The sequence below is a fragment of the Callorhinus ursinus genome, unplaced genomic scaffold (genome assembly GCF_003265705.2).
Source record: "Callorhinus ursinus isolate GAN/ISIS: 27379988/994484 unplaced genomic scaffold, GSC_fseal_2.0 scaffold11, whole genome shotgun sequence".
NCBI lineage: Eukaryota > Metazoa > Chordata > Mammalia > Carnivora > Otariidae > Callorhinus > Callorhinus ursinus.
In genome coordinates, this window is record NW_027397073.1 from 52,289,344 (window position 1) to 52,308,362 (window position 19,019).

Sequence of the window (19,019 nt, forward strand, 5' to 3'; positions counted from 1 at the left end):
TCTTAATTTTATATTAGAGATATTCATGCTTTTTTGTATATAAGTACATTTTCCTGAGTTGTCTTTTAGATTTTAGCTTTGTTTATACTGGAGTGGAGGAAGGATTATATTCACAGTACATGCCCTAGTATTCTTATGCCTTTAATCTTTCATTTGTCTGTATTTTATTTTTGCATTTTTCTCAAATTCATTAACTTAATTTCTTGATATCATTTATTGAATAATTCTTCCTATACACAAAAATTTGAAATGTCACCTTTCTTGTATTTTTTTATTGTTGTTATTGTTCATCTTTATATCTAAACCAGTGCTAATACTGCATTGTTTTAATAACTAGGCTTACACTTGGGGAGCCTGGCAGCTTGCACCTGGCTTACAGTAGATGTATTGGTTGGTCTGTCAGTGACAGACTGTTACAGCATTTCTATCATTTTTTTTTAAGATTTTATTTATTTATTTGGTAGAGCGAGAGAGCGAGCACAAGCAGGGGGAGCAGCAGGCAGAGGGAGAGGGAGAAGCAGGCTCCCCACTGAGCACAGAGCCAGACATGGGGCTTGATCACAGGACCCTGGGATCATGACCTGAGCCGAAGGCAGATGCTTAACCAACTGAGCCACCCAGGTGCCCCCTGCCTTTTTAAAGATTTCTTTATTCTAGAGAGAGAGAGAGAGAGCATGGGGAGGGGCAGAGGCAAGGGGGAGAGGGAGAGAGAGAATCCTCAGACTCCCCTCTTAGTATAGAGCCCCACAAGGTGCTCGATCCCAGGACCCGGAAATCATAATCTGAGCTGAAACCCAAGAGTCAGACGCCCTACTGAGTGAGCCACCCAGGCACCCTTACAGCATTTTCTTTTTTTTTTTAATTTAAATTCAATTAATTAATGTATTATTTTTTTCAGGGGTACAGGTCTGTGATTCATCAGTCTTATGCCCAGTGCTCATTACAACACATTCTCTCCCCAGTGTCCATCACCCGGTTACCCCATCCCTCCATCCCACAGCATTTTTATCTCACTTAGTTTCCAATATTTAAAGTTCTAGAGTTTTTACATAACAATCTGCATTTCTGATTTATTTGGAGAATTCTAAAGACCTGGCAGTACTGGGCCATGATTCTCTTAGGGTAGAAGGATTTTCCAGTCATTTGTATTCATGTCACTTCTTTTCATCTCTTGACATTGAGGGCAAGTGTCATTTGTTACTTGTATTCACACTTGTTCTTTCATTTTTATTACAGTAGAGAGTAAAGTGAAATTTTCTTGTACCCTAACAAAAATTAGGTAATGAAAGCCACATGTTGAAAGACAGGGGGAAGACATGTTGAACGTGCAAAGTAAGTTTGTGTTGGAAGAATACATCTAGCCCACCCTACCTTTGTCCTGTTTCTTTGATACTCCCCCACCCCCAGCCCCTTGTAGGCATTTGAAATTGCTATCCCAGCTATACATATTTGTGAGGTTAAGATGGTGGCTTAAGCTGTTTCCTTGCACCTGCATGTTCGTGTTATACATAGAATTTCCACTAGAGGTTCCTAATACCACACTGAATAAGCAGAAAACTGCCGAGTCCTCCTTGGCTTCTGACTCGTACATTGATTTAGTAAGTCTAGGGTAGGGCTCTAGACTCTAATTTAATGAGCAGGTAATTCTCATCAATATGAACATTTAGGAAATATTGGCTCAGAACATAACCAGTTATTTGTAAATGTTCCATGTTTGCTTGAAAAGAATGTACTGTTTTCTTGAAGTCATAATCTAAGCTTATTGTTCAAGTTTGTTGACTATTTTCAGATTCTCTATATTATTTGCTCACTTAGATCTGGACGTTTCTGAAAGAGGTGTCTCAGTTTTATTCTGCTATGTATTTGTTCATTATATTCCAAATTCCCATTTGTGCTTATATCTAGTTATGGACTTCTTCAGTTCTCTTCATTTCTTTTATGTTTCTCCTTGATAAGCTATACATCAGAAAAATTTCAAAATAGGAAAGGCCTTCTTAAACAAGACATAGAGGAAAAGGTTCTTATAATCATATCTTAGAATTAAAAGAATAATGGCAATATATTGATAATTATTAACCCTCAGTGGTGGATATATAGAGAGAGTAATTATCTGACCATACAATAAAAAATGCTTAATTAAATTGTGTAGAAATATTGTTATGCACACACACCAATAAAATGTATTGGGTTAAGTACATTAAACATACTTTTTAAATCTCCTAAAGAACTATCCACAAATCAGTAAGAAAAAAGACAATCTAGTAGAAAAATAAATGTAAAAAAAATAATTTTTAAAGTAAAACATAAAATAAAAAAATATGAGCAGGCAGTTAATGGAAGAGAAAGTATAAAGGACCAATAAACAAGTATGACCTCAGTAGCAATCAGGGAAATGCTAATTTAAACAATGACTGGTTCTTTTAATCCATTATGGAATTAAAAAACTTGATAATGAAGTGTTGGCCAGCATCAGGGAAACTAGATATTCTTACACACTAATGATGAGAAGATAAATCGACAGGCTTTTTGAAGGGAAATTTGATATTACCTATTAAAATAAACTTTTTAATGAGTCCTATTTCTCATTATTCTAGAGAATACCCAGAGAAATACTGAAATATTTTCTTTGCTATATTATAAATAGTAGTTTAAAAATTTTAAGCAATTTTAAGCAGTGAAAGAATATAGTACCGTATACTTATACTGTGCATAAATTTTACAAATTGGTATCTAGACATTCACTCGCATTGATCAACAAATTGGATTGATTTCTGAAAGCAAACTGCTGAACTATAAAGTGTATGTTTTAAAATTGTGAACAGTGTTTTATTTTTATGTGTTTATATTCATGTAAATACATTGAAAATAGCTTTCAGAAACTAAGTGTGATTGTAGTTTGGTTTAATGGTGGGCTTATAGTCTGTATTTCTTGGAAAGAAAATAATTTGTTACCTGTAATTTATAATTTCATTTCATGAATTGTTCTACAGTGTTTTATGGATTTAGATTTTTAAAAATTCTTTTTTAAAAAATATTTATTTTGAGAGAGTGAGAATGAGAGAGAGAGTATATGAGAAGGGGGGAGGGTTAGAGGGAGAAGCAGGTTCCTCGCTGAGCAGGGAGCCCAATGTGGGACTCGATCCTGGGACTCCAGGATCATGACCTGAGCCGAAGGCAGTCGCTTAACCTACTGAGCCACCCAGGCGCCTGATTTTTAAAAATTCTTTATCTGTGAATTGTACTAGTCTAAAAAATAAAACAGCTAGTATCTATTGTTTTCTGTAAAGAATGTTAAAAAAAAAAATTTAGGATGTAAATATATTTGCATTATTTACTTGTTACATGCTATGATCTTAAGCCAAACTTTAGTAAAAGTGTTTTGTATGTTCATTAATGAAGAAAATACAATTTAAAAAAATCTTTCGAGCTTTTTAGGACCTCTTGTTTGGTCACTTGGGACTAGTGGGTCTACTTCCATGGTAACAGCTGTAACTTAAACTCAGCATTGGGCTTTGGGCATGTCTTTGTGATTGTTTTTTATAACTTTTATGCCATCAGCTGTTTCACACTACCTCAGCTTCTTAAAGATTGGCATCAAAAAGACTTTGCAGGTCAAGATAGTAAGTGTCCATTGATACTTCTCCAAAAGAATAAGTACTTTTTTTTTTTTGGTAATTGCCTATAACTTGTAATTTTTGTGTAATCTATTCATTGATAAGATCATTTGGCTTTCAGACCAGTACCAGAAGGGTGGTGCTGATGTTTTAATGAATGTTAATGAATCTTAAGGATCAGTCAATGCCTGTTGCCTTTAAAATTTACCACTTACTTGGAAACACAGAATGAGGTATATAACATTTATACATTGACAAATACTATTTTAAATCTTGTTTTTCCTAACTGCTCTTTTCTTTTTACAGAATCTAGTGCTGGCAGAAAATAGTCCTGGAAGGGATAGTACTGAATATTTTATTATATTTGACCCTCAGCTACCAGCTCTGTCAAGAACGTTAGAACCATATATCCTACCATTTATGTTTTACAATGGTAAGTTTTTAGGAAAATAGAGGATTTTTCTTATGTTAGTGTTATTTTTTTTATTTTGCTTTCCATTAACATGGTATTTATTAGTTACCTAGTCATGTTATGATATGTTTTAGAAAAGTCACAATTTTAGAATTGTTTGAATTATCTGAATGTTTTTTCTTAGATGTTAAGAAGCAGCAACAAATGGCAGCACTTACAAAAGAAAAGGACCAGTTATCTAAGAATATTATAATGTATAGAAGTTTATTTGAAGCCAGTAATCAGCTTCTTGATGAAATGAAGTGTAAGTCATTTTGTATTCAAAGGTAAAAAAAAAAATTAGGCTTTGGGGAATGGTAAGGCAGAAGGTTGAGACCAACATAAGAATTGTCTTTCTTGGACTACAAATAAACTGCAGAACACTGCAGTAATATGTAAGGAAGTAAGGTAGTAATGATTGCTTATATTCTTTGTTATTTGACCTTCTTATGTATTCCAGCACTTTAAATAAATTTATATCCTGCTTACCAATAAAAATTTGATTTTTTTTTATTAGAAATCAATCTGTGGAAATTTAAGGCTTTTGACATGATAGTAATGTTTATATCTAGCTCCAGGTTCTGGCAGAAGATATTGAAAGAGACAGAATTACTGGGGAAGTAACATGTAATTTAATTTTTAGTTTGAGTCATGGGACTATGTGTATTTTACGTAAAATATCTGCAGTATGTCACACTATGGAGGTGCACAGGGCAGCACACACTGTATAGAAATATGTAACTTATTTTTAAGTCATTGCACAATGTTTGCTGCGATTTTTAATAAATTTTGTAGACCATTAAAATAAGGCATTTGCTCAGTTGTGGTTTATATTTTTCTATTTGTCAGATTTTTTTGCTATGGTTTTTGTCTTTGTGCTAATTATATAGTTAAAATTTTGATCCATTAACCGACAAATGTACTGCCTGCCTCATAGTACTCACTTTTGTTTATCCAAGGTCAGTGATACTTAGAGGATAATGGAAACTAAGTAGGATGATGAGCTAATACATCAGTAGTAGCACTAAAGATTCTTTTTATAAAGTCTTATTTGGTTCTTGTCACAACTTTTGCAATTATGTAATGTATAGTCATGTGGATTAGGATTAAACAAGATTACTTGGAGTTTGCAGTATTAATATATATGATATCTTCCTTAACCGCCTTACAACCAAATTTCAGTTTTTTAAAACCAACCTTAATACCACCTTTAAAACCAAATTTTGTTTCTCATTTTTGTGTCTTAGATCCAAATCTTAATTTTAGACTTTGAGTTTCATTTTGAATTTCTAAAATAGTCACCTAGATTTTTTCACTTTAGTGTTACTCATTACAAGAGATAAAAAACAAGAGATTGAAAATATTTTTCAAAAACTATATTTTGGGGATTATTACAAATTGATGCAGGTTTGTTTGTTTTTGTTTTTAATTTTAGGCCAAGTCGAAGAAGCAAAATTAAAAGAGGCTCAGTTGCAAAATGAACTAAAAACACATAATATTGACATTCCTACAACACAACAGGTACAGTTTCCTTGTATATGTGAAAAATTTTTTAATTAAATTCTATAATTTTTTTTATCTTTTTTTATTTACATTGTTATGGGCACTCTTGTTTTGGGGGGTTCCAAGACATGTGGATTATAGTCTAGCCACTTACTAGACATTAGAAGGGGCTAACAAAATGATAGAATACTTTTTTCAAAGAAATTACAGTTTGTGTTTCTAATGTAATGACCCCAATATAAGTGAAATTTATAATACGTCAATTTGAGAACTGTATTGAAGGGGCTTCATAAGTTATAACCAGTATATGTGGTGGCAAAGAAAATGAGAGAAAGTGACAGTAGTTTTTTTAAACTTACGTTTTTTTTATGTGTATAGCTCAGTTGCAAAGAGAAGTCCTATTGTGGGTTGTGTTATTTCCTAACTATCAAGATAAAGTCAGTGAGGTGAAAGCTTTACATTACTATAACGTAATGCCTGTTTAATAACTTTATGTTCTTGAGTTGTCCAAACTGTTGATTTTTCTCTATCATTATGGCTGTCTAGTACAGGAGTAATTGGCCTTGTAGTTAATTTTTCTTTACAAATTACAGATGCCACACATTGAAGCACTTTTGAAAAGAAAGTTATCAGAACAGGAAGAACTGAGGAAAAAACCTAGAAGATCATGTACTCTTCCAAACTATACTAAAGGCAGTGGAGATGTTTTGGGAAAGGTTTGTGTTTAAGCCTATTAAGAGGCAGTACATTTTATTATGTTGTTTTGTCTAAAATGTGTTTTAAAGTGACATAATAATAGTGTCAGTTTCTTTGTACTTTTTCATTTTTTCCCCATAAATTATTTGTTCTTGTTACCATAATAGGGATTTGGCAGAATTTAAAACTGAAATGCATAATTCCATAATTCTTATTTACTGTTGAGGGCTCTCACAGAAATTAGCATGTTTCAGTCCAAGGCTTGTTATCTACTTATAGATGCTTTCATGTTATATGACTTAATAGGTAGCCAAGACCTTTCCATGTGACTCAGACTTCAGTGAGACAACAAAAGAAAAAGATTAGAATTTTATTGAGTCTAATATTGTTAGAAAGTGAATTCTGGGATTTAAGCTCCTAGAACTTAAGAAAAAAACAACAATAAACAAAAAACTTCATATTTACTGCCAAAAGAGTGCCATTCTTTCTTTAATTCTTTGCCACTTTGGTTTTCCCTTTTGTCAAATGAATTGTATTTTCATTTTTATCTTATGATTATTCAGTCTTGAACATTCTATTTTATAGAAAGTGTTTCTTTTATATTTTTTAAAGATTTTATTTATTTGACAGAGACACAGCTAGAGAGGGAACACAAGCAGGGGGAGTGGGAGAGGGAGAAGCAGGCTTCCTGCAGAGCAGGGAGCCTGATGCGGGGCTTGATCCCAGGATCGAGGGATCATGACCTGAACTGAAGGCAGACGCTTAATTGGCTGAGCCACCCGGGCGCCCCTCTATTTTTTTTTTTTTTAAAGATTTTATTTACCTACTTGACATCGAGAAAGCAAGCATGAGCAGAGGGAGGGGCAGAGGGAGAGGGAGAAGCAGACTCCCCGCTGATCAGGGAGCCCACGGCAGGGCTCGATCCCAGGGTCCTGGGATCATGACCTGAGCCGAAGGCAGACGCTTAACCAACTGAGCCACCCCAGAAAGTGTTTCTTATAGGTGTCCTCAGCACCTTCAGTTTTTGTTGGTATTAAGATTTGTGGTATTATATGTATGTGTTTTACTTGTTAAACTTTGCCATTTAATCTGCATCTCCCCTTTCTGCTTTTACCTCTGTTTTAAAATTGAGGAAACTGAAACTGAGGTACAGAAAGATTTAAAAAAACTTGTTCAAGGTTATATAACAAGCAGGTAAATGGCAAAGCACAGACTCAAGCCCAGGCAGTCTGATTATAAAATCTGATTGTTAAATCACTTTTCTTTATGCCTATGTACATACTACTTTTACAACCACTATATGAGTTTTTTATAGTGTTTCTAGTTTTTGCTTGAGGATATTGAAATTCAGAGAACTTGTCAATATATACTTAGTAAGGGGCAGAACTTAGACGTAAACCAAGGTTTCCCTGACTCCAAAGTCCATTGTAATTTCTTTATAAGTTGTTCCTTAACATCACAAGCCAACTACACAGTGAAAATAGAGGGTAATGGTTTCTCCAAAAGTGTGTAACTATGTTTAATAGTGAAACCATGTTGCATTATTTAAACCCTGAATATGAAAATTGAAAAATTAAGATGTAAATTTATAAGTTGGAAAACAAGATTCTGATTTATAATTTTTAAAATTGTTATTCCTCAGAACCAATTTAAAGAATTTACAGAAAGAAGCTATCTTTATAGAAGAAGCAGTCCTATGATTTAAGCATATAGATATCTATAGTTAGCCTGCTTTTAGGGACTGACATTCCACATTCAATGGTTATTTGATACAAAATTCTTAATAGGTAAGATTTTACCAAAGCATAAAATAAATTTTAGCAGAAACATATTTTAAAATCTTTCATTTTAATATTTCTCATATCTTAAAATTCTGGGGGAAACCTTTGAAGTCTCATTTTATGTAGGCTCTCCTCTGTCCTCTCAGAGTATGAGCCCTCTCCTAACCATCAAGAGAAAGTTTTCCACTCCCTTCAAATCATGCTTAATCTTCATGATTCTTCTTTAAAAAAATTCTTCCTGGTATTTATTCTAAAACTAGAATAAATAATTGTGGAATGTAGGGGACAAGAGATTTTCATCTAGACTTTATAATGTGTTTTGTGTTTATTTTTATAATTGTGAATACCTCAGTTAACTTGGATGTTTTAGTCTTGCCCTCCTTAATTCCAAATACCTTGATATTCCATCTGTAGTTCTTTCATTTAAGTGCCATTCATCTCCTATCCCTGAAGAAAAATTCATAACATCCATGAAAAATGGCTAGGGTAGGCTCAAAAAAGCTGAAAAAGTAGTTAAAGCTTGAATGAACAGAACATTGTATATGGTACACAAGTAAAAATATTGAGCTCATGTCTCCTTTAGGAAAAGAAAATATTGTATATATACTTTGTATCACCTGAAAGTTTAAGGAGAAAGTGTAATGTTGAGCCTTCCACTCATAGCTTTACTTAGATATAATTACCTCATGGGCCGCCTGGATGGCTCAGTTGGTTAAGCATCCGACTCTTGATTTCAGCTCAGATCTTGATCTGGGGGTTGTGAGATAGAGCCCATGTCGGGCTCAGTGGGAAGTCTGGGATTCTCTCTCTCCTTCTACCCCCTCCCCCCATGCTCACTCGCTCGCTCTCTCAAAATAAATAAATTCCCCCCATGCTCACTCCCTCGCTCTCTCAAAATAAATAAATATTTTTTAAAAAAATTACCCCATTTATAAGATTAGAGTACTTGTGAACAACCACAAAAGGGACCCCTGTCCTAGCACTTGTGGTCACACGTAGAGTGAGATCACTCACTTTGATTTGCCTCTTCTAATACTTCCTCTGTTTGCTGGAACATTTTTTTCATCTTTGTTTACATGTACTAGTTTCTTTGCTTGTCTCTCTTCTTATCTTTATTCCACTAACAGAGCATTGGAATACAAGAGTAGACATTGTGATGTTTCCAACAGTGACATTTTCATCACTAGGGCAGGTTTTTGCAGCCTGGTCAGTTAAGAATATAAGGATAGACAGTTCAGGAGGAAAGGAGAATGTTTTGTGGACCAGTTGTTTGTGTGTGTGTGTGTGTGTGTGTGTGTGTGTGTGTGTGTGGCAGTTTTAAGTTATTAGTTTTTAAAATCAGTACTTTTTAATGGAAACAACTTGACCAACAGTCTGTCACAGAGTTTTGAGACCCATTAAAACAAAAGTTTGATGAGGGGAAAAAAAAGAATAAAGGATAGATGTGACTATACCAGTGTAGTGAATGAGGTTTTGAAATTGGCCTCAAAATTTCAATCTTGTTAGACTTTGAGCAAGAATGCTTATGACTAAAATATTTGTAAATAGGAGAGGGGCTACTTACCCTAAGTTCCAGTGTGTTCTTACAAGCAGAAGAAATGATTATTTGTGATGTTTAGATTTGTTTTTGAAAGAAATACTATAATATTGGAGTAAGATATCTACTTAGAAAGGTATGATATATAACTATTTTTAATTGAATCTTAATCTTCCATCTATTGTATGTGTATATTATATAAATGTATTTTATGATTACTTTATCAATTAAGACATATCTCAATAGTAGAGCTATCAACTGTGAAAAATGTACATCATCAATTAGCTGATAACATTCTAAGTATTTTTACCTGCTCATTTCCAAAATTTATAGGAGTTTAATTTGTAGATGAGTTTTTCCAAAATTTGATAGCAGAATAGATATTTAATATTCAAACCAGTAAGTTTTTGTAGCTTGAGAATTTCTTGTTAATTCATGTAAGTATTTCAGAAAAGGTTTTGCTGTTTAGATGTGGGCTTTTAAAATACTTAATAGCAAATTTTTATACATTTAAAAGTTTTTTACTTGATTTTTAAAAATGGCTTATAGATTGCACACCTGGCACAAATTGAAGATGATAGAGCTGCCATGGTTATTTCTTGGCATCTGGCAAGTGACATGGACTGTGTTGTCACCCTGACCACTGATGCTGCACGTCGTATCTATGATGAAACCCAAGGTCGTCAGCAGGTGTTGCCCCTGGATTCTATTTATAAGAAGACTCTTCCAGATTGGAAAAGGTTAGAAAAAAAGTAGAGTAATGATTTTTTCTGAAATATCTTTTTCTTTTTGAAAAAAATTATTTTTTATTACATTCAGTTAGCCACTATATAGTACGTCGTTAGTTTTTGAGGTAGTGTTCAGTAATTCATTAGTTGCATATAACACCCAGTGCTCATCACAGTGCATGCCCTTCTTAATACCCATCACCTGGTTACTCCGTCTGCCTACCCCCCTCCCTTCTGTAACCCTCAGTTTGTTTCCCGGAGTCCAGAGTCTCTTGGTTTGTCTCCCTCTCTGATTTCTTCCCATTCTGTTTTCCCTCTCTTCCATTCTATTGCTTATGTTCCATATATGAGTGAAACTGTATGATAATTGTTTTTATCTGCTTGACTTATTTCATTTGGCATAATTCCCTCCAGTTCCATCCATGTCGATGAAAATGGTGGGTATTCATCCTTTCTGATGGCTGAATAATATTCCATTGTATATATGTACCACATCTTCTTTATCCATTCATCTGTTGAAGGGCATGTAGGCCCTTCCATGGTTTGGCTATTGTGGACATTGCTCCTATGAACATTGGGGTGCATATGGCCCTTCTTTTCACTACATCTGTATCTTTGGGATAAATACCCAGTAGTACAATTGCTGGGTCATAGGGTAATTCTATTTTAAACATCTTGAGGAACCTCCATACTGTTTTCCAGAGTGGCTGTACCAGTTGGCATTCCCACCAACAGTGTAGGAGGCTTCCCCTTTCTCCGCATCCCCGCCGACATTTGTTGTTTCCTGTTTTGTTAATTTTTGCCATTCTAACTGTTGTAAGGTGGTATCTCATTGTGGTTTTGGTTTGTATTTCCCTGATGACTAGTGATGTTGAGCATATTTTCATGTGTCAAGACAGACACATGAAATTTGTATGTCTTCTATTAACGAAGTGCTTAATTTTAAAATGGTTTCTATAAAAGATGCCTAAAACAAACTGAGCAGTGACTCAAATTATCTAGATTATTTTTATTTTCATTACAGATGTGTATACTTCATTAAGATGTGTATTGCAGTGTATTTACTCATATATGCTGGCCATGTTTAATTTGCCAAGTAAATGTTATTTGTATATAAGTTACACAGGCAAACCCAAAGCAAATTTTTGGCTTTTACAATAGGAAGGATGTCAATATCACGAAATATGAAACTCTTTTATTTGGAGTAAGTGTATAGATGCATGTGTTTTGTCCTGTTTATGTCCTGTGAAGATAAGCAGTCATCATTTAGGTAGAGAAAGTCTCTATTGTAACTGCCAGTAGCAAAGTTGAAATATAAGAGACTATCTAGTTAGAATGTTTTATTATTTTAATACAAATCTGGTTTCTTTATTTCTTCATTTACTTTTTAAAATGTTCTTTAGGGAATAACCATGCAAACCAATTAGGCGTTTTTTTATCTAAATTTAGAAATATTTTATGTGTAGTCTGATTTTGACCTTAAAAGACTGAAAGGAAATGGTAACAAAACAAAAAAGATAAAATGTAGAACAGTACTGATAATTTTCTCAGATTCCTAAATAGAGCTTTACAGTTGAGTAGGAATAGGGACTTAAGGAGAATAAGAACTCTAATATTAAAGAGTCTACTGTGTTATTAAACTAACGTGTATTTCATTTTGTAATCTAAAAATAGTTTGAAGAAACAACCAGAATTTGAACTCGAATCTGCTTCTAAAATCTCCCACTCTGCTACTGCCCAGTACCAATTTTAAAACAACATGGGAAAACCAGTCAGATCATAATTCCTGTGTTCATTAAGGGTAATACTTTTGGTGTGAATAATTTTTCCCTTTAGGAGGGCTGCTTTTATCAGCAGAATCCATTAAAACCAAGTTAAAGATCTTTGATTTAGGGAAAGTATGGATTTGGTATTTAGTGCTAATGTTTTCACTGGAAACTAGTTATCCTCTCTGTTCCTGGTATTGTGGCTCTTATTGGGATTGAGTTACCTAGCTCCTAGAGCCACCCCTACCCTCCAGCACTCCTGCTTTCAAGATGTGCGAAAAGCTCTGCCACGTGGAAGGGAGAGGTCCTGACACACTAGTCAGCCTCCACCTCTTGAATCCCATTGTTTTCTCTGGTTTCAGTTGTCATTCTGTACCCTGTGGGAAGGGACATGGAGCCAGAGTACCTGATCTACCTTCCTCACATGGATCTCTGTCTTGGGCCTTGCCTCTTCCCCTGTCCATGCTAGGGTCACTCTCCACATGAGATAGTCATTTTATTGGCATCCCCATTTAGGGCCAGCTTTAGAGGCTGCTTTTCTTTTTCCCTTGTCAAACTCAACAGCAGTTAGTTTATATTGATTTTAGTAGAACAGATAAAACCAAGTAGGTATTCTTATATAGTAAATATTCTCATTTCTAAGGAAATTTAGGAGTGTCACTTATGGATGGGGAATTGATTTAAATGATCACAATAATGATAAGCAATATATACATTTTTAATTAAAAATACATATTTGTTTTAATATATTTTTTAAATTTCTTTTCATTCAGACCTCTACCTCATTACCGAAATGGAAGATTGTATTTTAAACCCATTGGAGATCCAGTCTTTGCCCGAGATTTGTTAACATTTCCAGATAATGTAGAACATTGTGAAACAGGTAAAGGAAATTATGGTGGCTTTTTAATACAGATGCTACACTTACCATCCAGATATACAAATTACTGGTTATGGAAATTTATGTTCTTATTTTATAAGTTACAGTTTTATTGATATTTTAATCTTTTTTTCTTGTTAGAGAAAAGTGTTGAAATAAAATTCTAATGTTACCATTCTAAGAAAATTTTGTAATGTGTTAATATTTTAATATGACCAAAGATGATGTCATAATTTTTAAAATTTATTGGGTTTTTTAGTATTTGGTATGCTGTTAGGAGACACCATTATTTTGGATAATTTGGATGCTGCCAATCATTATAGAAAAGAGGTATGTATTTGAAATTTTTTTAATTTGTAGCTCTAATTTTAATGTGTATTTTTAAAGTTTAAAAGCCCTATGTAGAAGTAATTTTATGATAATGTTCAGATGACTAACCTTGTCAAAACCAATTTAAATCCTAAATTGGGCACAATATGTGAATGAATGGGCCAAGAAACAAATTCAAATGAGACATGTTTTTGGGATTTGAAATTGTCTAAAACTCAAGGCCAGTATCTACTCTTGACGATGGTATTGGAAAAAGAGTATTCTCAGATAATGTTGTGGAAATGTAATTTGGTATAACTCTTATTTATTAGTTGTTAGGGCTGCTGTGACAAAGTACCAGAGACAGCTTAAACAATAGAAATCGATGGCCTCCCAGTTCCAGAGGCTTGAAAGCCAAATTCAAGGTGTGGGCAGGGTTGATTCTTTGTGAGGGCTATGAGGCAAGGATTTATCCCAGGCCTCTCTCCTTGGTTTGTGGATGGTCATCTTCTCCCTGTGTCTGTTTACATCCAGGCCTGTTTGTGTCCCCTTCTTATAAAGATACCACTCGTTAGATTAGGGCCTAACTTTATGACCTCATTTTAACTTGATTACTTCTGTAAAGACCCTGTCTTTAAGTAAGGTCACATTCGGAGGAACTGAGAGGTTAGGACTTCAACATAGGAATTTTGAGGGACAAAATTCAACCCATAACACCTTTGAAGGGCAGTTTGCAATATAAATGTTTCAGTTATCTATTGCTACCTGGCAGACACTGCAAAAGTTACTGGCATTAAACAATAACAACATACTAGTTCTCAGGTCTCTGAGGGTGTCTCCAAGTAATGTTAGCTAGTTGCAGTGTTGACTGGTTACACTTGGGATGGTGGGAGCTCCAAAGTGCCTCACTCACACAGCTGGCAGTTGGTGCTGGTTACTTTTTGGGAATTCAGCCGGGTCTGGCCAGAGGCTCATCTGGCACTGTCTTCTGAGGTTACTGTTCTCAGACACATCCTCTTCCCAGGGTGCTGTGGTATAATGCCTAAGAGAATCTAGGAAGCAGTGCCTTAAATCTGAGGTCTTAACAAAGAGATATCCTTGACTTCATTTTGACCCTTAGGATCATTTTACTGGCTGGGCAGTGGGTTTTATCTTAGTTCTGAGGCTCTCCATTTCTTTTTCAAGAACGTTGGTCACTGAACAGGCTGGAGATGAAAATCACCCCACACATCCTGGATTAGAAATATTTCCTCAAAATTATTTTTATTTTCTTATTTCCTTTATTATTATTAATTTACTTGAAATCAGTTCCTACTCTTTATCTCCCACTCATACTGACAGTTGATAATGGCTGCTGGCTAGGCACTAAGTTGGAGCTGTAAGCTGGCAGACTTGGATCTCTCCATGTGAGTCTCTACTTGTAACTGCTCAGGCTTTTTCAAATGGCATCTGGGTTTTAAGAAGGGGTGTTCCAAGCAGTTAAGACAGAAGCTGCAGGTCTCTCAAGTTCCAGCCGCGGGAAGTACATTTCATAGGTCAGTCTGGCCACCCCAGATCCGAGGAGTACGTGGAAAGGTGGGAATAGACTCTCTCTTCCCCATGGGAGAAGGAGCAAAGAAATTGCAGCCATCTCTATACCATCACCATGTATTGAAATAATTTATGTGACAGACACACTGCCATAAGTATGTGAAGATATATTGTAAGAATATCAGAGTATTAAAAGAATTTATAATGGGAAACTTTGGAAACAGTCTTAAATGTCCATCACTTAGGATTGGACAACTCCATTATAGTAATTTATACAGTAGAGTATATGTTTCTGTTAAAAAGACCATAATAAATTTCCGTGTCCTAACAAGGAAGGTGTACAAAATATATTTTGTTGAAAAGTTGAAAAATTATGTATAAGATGATGCCTTTTAAAAAAATATAAGCTTATGGTGGGGAGGGGATGGGCAAAATGGGTGAAGAAGAGTGGGAGATACACACTTGCAGTTGTGGAATGAATAAATCATGGGAATAAAAGACACAGCATAGGAAATATAGTCAATTATACTAGGATAGCGATGTATGGCGACAGATAGTAGCTACACTTGTGGTGAGTATAGCATAACCTATAGAGATGTGGAATCACTATGTTGTATACCAGAAACTAATGTAACACTGTGTGTCACCTATAAAATTTTTAATTTAAAAATATATGAGTTTATGTACTTTAAACAAACTGGAAGAATATGTTGTATACTGTTGGATATACTAAGGGTTATCACTTCTGTATTATAAAAAAAATCTACTCTGAAGGAGGGCCTTTCAGAGGGCTGTTCTAGAGATTGAATAAAATAATACATATAAAGCATTAAGCAGAGAGCTTGGAATATGGTAAAATTTCAGTAAAGGAAATTTCTCTTTGTATCTGAGATCCAGGGGTCTTGAATTCTTTAATACACAAGAAGTATTACATTTAGTAAGTATAGTGTTGGGAGCTTAGAATTACCAGGTGATAAACATGTATGAAAAACATTTTAGGCTTGCAAATTACTGTAACTGAAAATGAGTAAGAATGTTTGCGGTTATGTAAGAGAAGACAGAGGCCAGTTTAAAATATGAGCCAGTATCTATAAATAGTGTATTCTAGACTCATGGATACCTTAGAAATAATATATTCTCACTTTCTAAATGAGAAACTTTAAGCTCAAAACAAATAATGGATCTGTACTAAATCACACCAACTTATGGTGGAACTAGAACTGTCAGAGAAGTTTTTCTTTGGAGCCATTTAAGAAGAAATAAATGTGCCCTGATTTAGGAGAGCTTAATTAGTGAGATTATTGAAAATTATACAACTAATTGAGGAATAGTATTTGGCATGTTCATGAATGTTTCCATGGGAACCTATAATGGCTATAATATACTATACCAGAAAAGAGTTGTCAATGGAGAAGCTATTGTATTCTGGTAGTGATTGGCATATGTATATATCCTGAATTATGGAGTAGAAACCATACCCATTAAATGTTGTGACAACATGGAATCTATTAGGAGAAAATGAAAAACTTACTATTGAGGATAGAATTAACAAATTGGATAATAACTAGAAGATTCTACTTAGTTCGGTCAATATTTGGACACTTGATTGAGACACAGTGGATGCTGTTACATGTTGAACTGGCTCTCTGGTGAGTGGGGTGATGGGACCTTGATTTGTAGCTTTTGCCCATGGTGTAAGTCCTCATCATGGCTGATTTCCAGTGCCTATGTGCAGCCATTGAATGAGGTGTTCAGGAGAGTTGGCTCTCATGACCCAGGAAATGCTAGCTCCAGCACACTACCAGGCACAGTACTAGGCTCTGAGGGTTATACAGAGATGGACTAGACAACGCAGGGGAAATTCATGCAGAGATGAACTAAAAGGCTATTTCTGGCTATATATCATTATGATATGTATCTTAATATTTGAACTGGCAAAAGGGTAAGGTTTCTAAGTGATGGTAGAACTCAGGTAAGTAGAACACAAAAGCCAGGTTTTGCTTAGAGAACAGTTGTCAAACTAATTGAAATTGATCATCAGTTTTCATTCCTTTGAGGGCTCAGAAGGTAGGAGACAAAACCCAGGGCTTTAACCAGAGTGGGGAATTGGATAAAAGATCCCTTTCCCAATAAAGTGGATCCCCCAAAGGGCTAAACTTTAGTGTAAGTTGAATGAAAAACCTACCATTTCCATTTCAACTCCCAAGTGCCTCTGGAGACTGCAAGAAAATTACCTCTCTTGAATGTTGGCACTAGGTGGAAAAGAAAAAAAAAAAAGTCAAACTCTTTTCCTAGAGCATTCATCAGTATCAATAAATTGGCCTTTGTTTGCAACCTGCATTCATATTACTTGGGTGGTCTGAAAAATTTCAGGGTAAACATTTGGTTTCACATGGTGCTAGATTGGTAGTGTCCTTAGATACCTGATTATCTAAGGACACACATTATCTCTGGAAGAATTCACCTTTATCTCTTAGACCTAAAATAATTTCCATATTGAACATAAGAGCAGATATTTTTAAGTATGTTTATGTAATTCAAGAAAAGTGTTGAAAATTAGAAAAGAGCAAGTTTGGGCGCCTGGGTGGCTCAGATGGCTAAGCGTCTGCCTTCAGCTCAGGTCATGATCCCAGGGTCCTGGGATCGAGTCCCGCATCGGGCTCCCTGCTCAGCGGGGAGCCTGCTTCTCACTCTGCTTCTCTCTCTCTCTCTCTCTGTCTCTCATGAATGAATAAATAAAATCTTTTTAAAAAAGAGCAAGTTTACTTGATAAATAGAGCTTCTAAAACTAGAAAATATACATTAAAAAAAATAAGATGCTCTCTGGGAAGGTTAAAAAGCTTAAGAGAGAATTTGTGAATTGGAAGGTAGATCAGAAAAATTGTCCAGACTGCAGCCCAGAGAGAGGGAAAGTAAGAGAAGGAGGTTAAGAGTCCTGAGACAGAATGTGAAAATCTCAAATAGAAAATAAAAGTCTAATCAGAGTGCCAGAGTGGAGGGAGAAAAGGATCATAAGGCAGTATCTGAAGAATCTAATGGGCGAAAACTTTTTAGAATTGATGAAAAGACACCAATCCATAGCTTGAAAAAAGAAATGTAGGAGCACCTGGATGGCTTAGTCAGTTAAGTTGCCAACTCTTGATTTCAGCTCAGGTCACGATCTCAGGGCTCATGGGATCGAGCCCCACATCGGGCTCCACAGAGCATGGAGTCTGCTTGAGGATTCTCTCCCTTGGTTCCTCCCCGCCCTCACTCACTCTCTCTCTCTCTCTCTCTCTCTCTAAAATAAATGAATAAATCTTTTTAAAAAATAAATAAGAATGTAATAGAGTATATGTGACAAAAGGCTGGTACAGTATTTGTTCCTCATAGTTAGTGTTGCAAATACTGATTGCTTTGCTTCCTAAGTTTTGAATCAAGTTTTGTAATTCCACCAGTTAAGTACTCTTCTAAAGCTTTTCTGAGAAAAGGCTTTTATGGTATCCCCTTGTAACATTGTTTTTGGTAGTGTTTGTTAGTGTTTTCTCTTCCTAAATACTTCATGTTTATACTGCTTCAACCTGTCAACTCCTCAGTTTATTTTACTCCCTTATAGTCCCCACAGCAGTTTTGAATAGGTATTCCTAGAACTGTAGAACTGTTGCTCACTCACCGAATTTGCAAAAGCTGTCATTACCTTTTTTGTCCTAATTGAGTGTGCTTAGAGGGTTAGAACCATAAGATTGAAGGATACTTTGAGAATTGAAACTGTCCATTAAAGTAATATTTGCCGAATTGTTGTAGAAGGGAGCCAAACTCTCCTTTTTATTGGAGACATGTGACTCATATTGTCAGTCTGTTAACAAGAGAATGGACAAGTCTGTAAATTAATTTGAGTATGTATGTTATTTAAGATGGTATTAAATCCTTAAAAACATTGCCTGAGTCCTGATAAATGGATAGTACATGACTCCGCTTTGTATTTTTAATGTTCACTTTTAGAAAACATGTAAATCCAAACCAAAACTAAAAAAGTAAAGATGTGATTGTAGTAAAACAAAATTATTGTAAAACAAAAAGATTGATTTCACCAAAGAGTTCACTACAGATTTTCTTCAAATAGGCATCTTACTGCATTTAAATTTTCTTTTTAAGATTTTTTTTTTATTTTTAAGTAATCTCTATACCCAACATGGGGCTCAAACTTAGAACTGCAAGATCAGGAGACCCAGGCTTTACTGACTG

The 19,019-nt window shown here is 35.0% G+C and overlaps 1 protein-coding gene across 5 annotated transcripts in view; it reads left to right on the forward strand.

Moving 5' to 3' along the window:
* SMCHD1 (structural maintenance of chromosomes flexible hinge domain containing 1) overlaps nt 1-19,019 on the forward strand; it is a 139,473-nt gene that overhangs the window by 100,627 nt on the left and 19,827 nt on the right. For 3 of the 5 annotated variants that reach the window (XM_025886893.2, XM_073898459.1, XM_025886895.2), the window contains exons 38-44: nt 3,921-4,047; nt 4,211-4,330; nt 5,501-5,586; nt 6,162-6,284; nt 10,132-10,334; nt 12,850-12,959; nt 13,216-13,286. In XM_025886893.2, the coding sequence (XP_025742678.1) occupies nt 3,921-4,047; nt 4,211-4,330; nt 5,501-5,586; nt 6,162-6,284; nt 10,132-10,334; nt 12,850-12,959; nt 13,216-13,286 (840 nt within the window). The remainder of the gene's footprint in view (nt 1-3,920; nt 4,048-4,210; nt 4,331-5,500; nt 5,587-6,161; nt 6,285-10,131; nt 10,335-12,849; nt 12,960-13,215; nt 13,287-19,019) is intronic. The other 2 variants (XM_025886894.2, XM_025886896.2) reach the window with 1 other exon arrangement.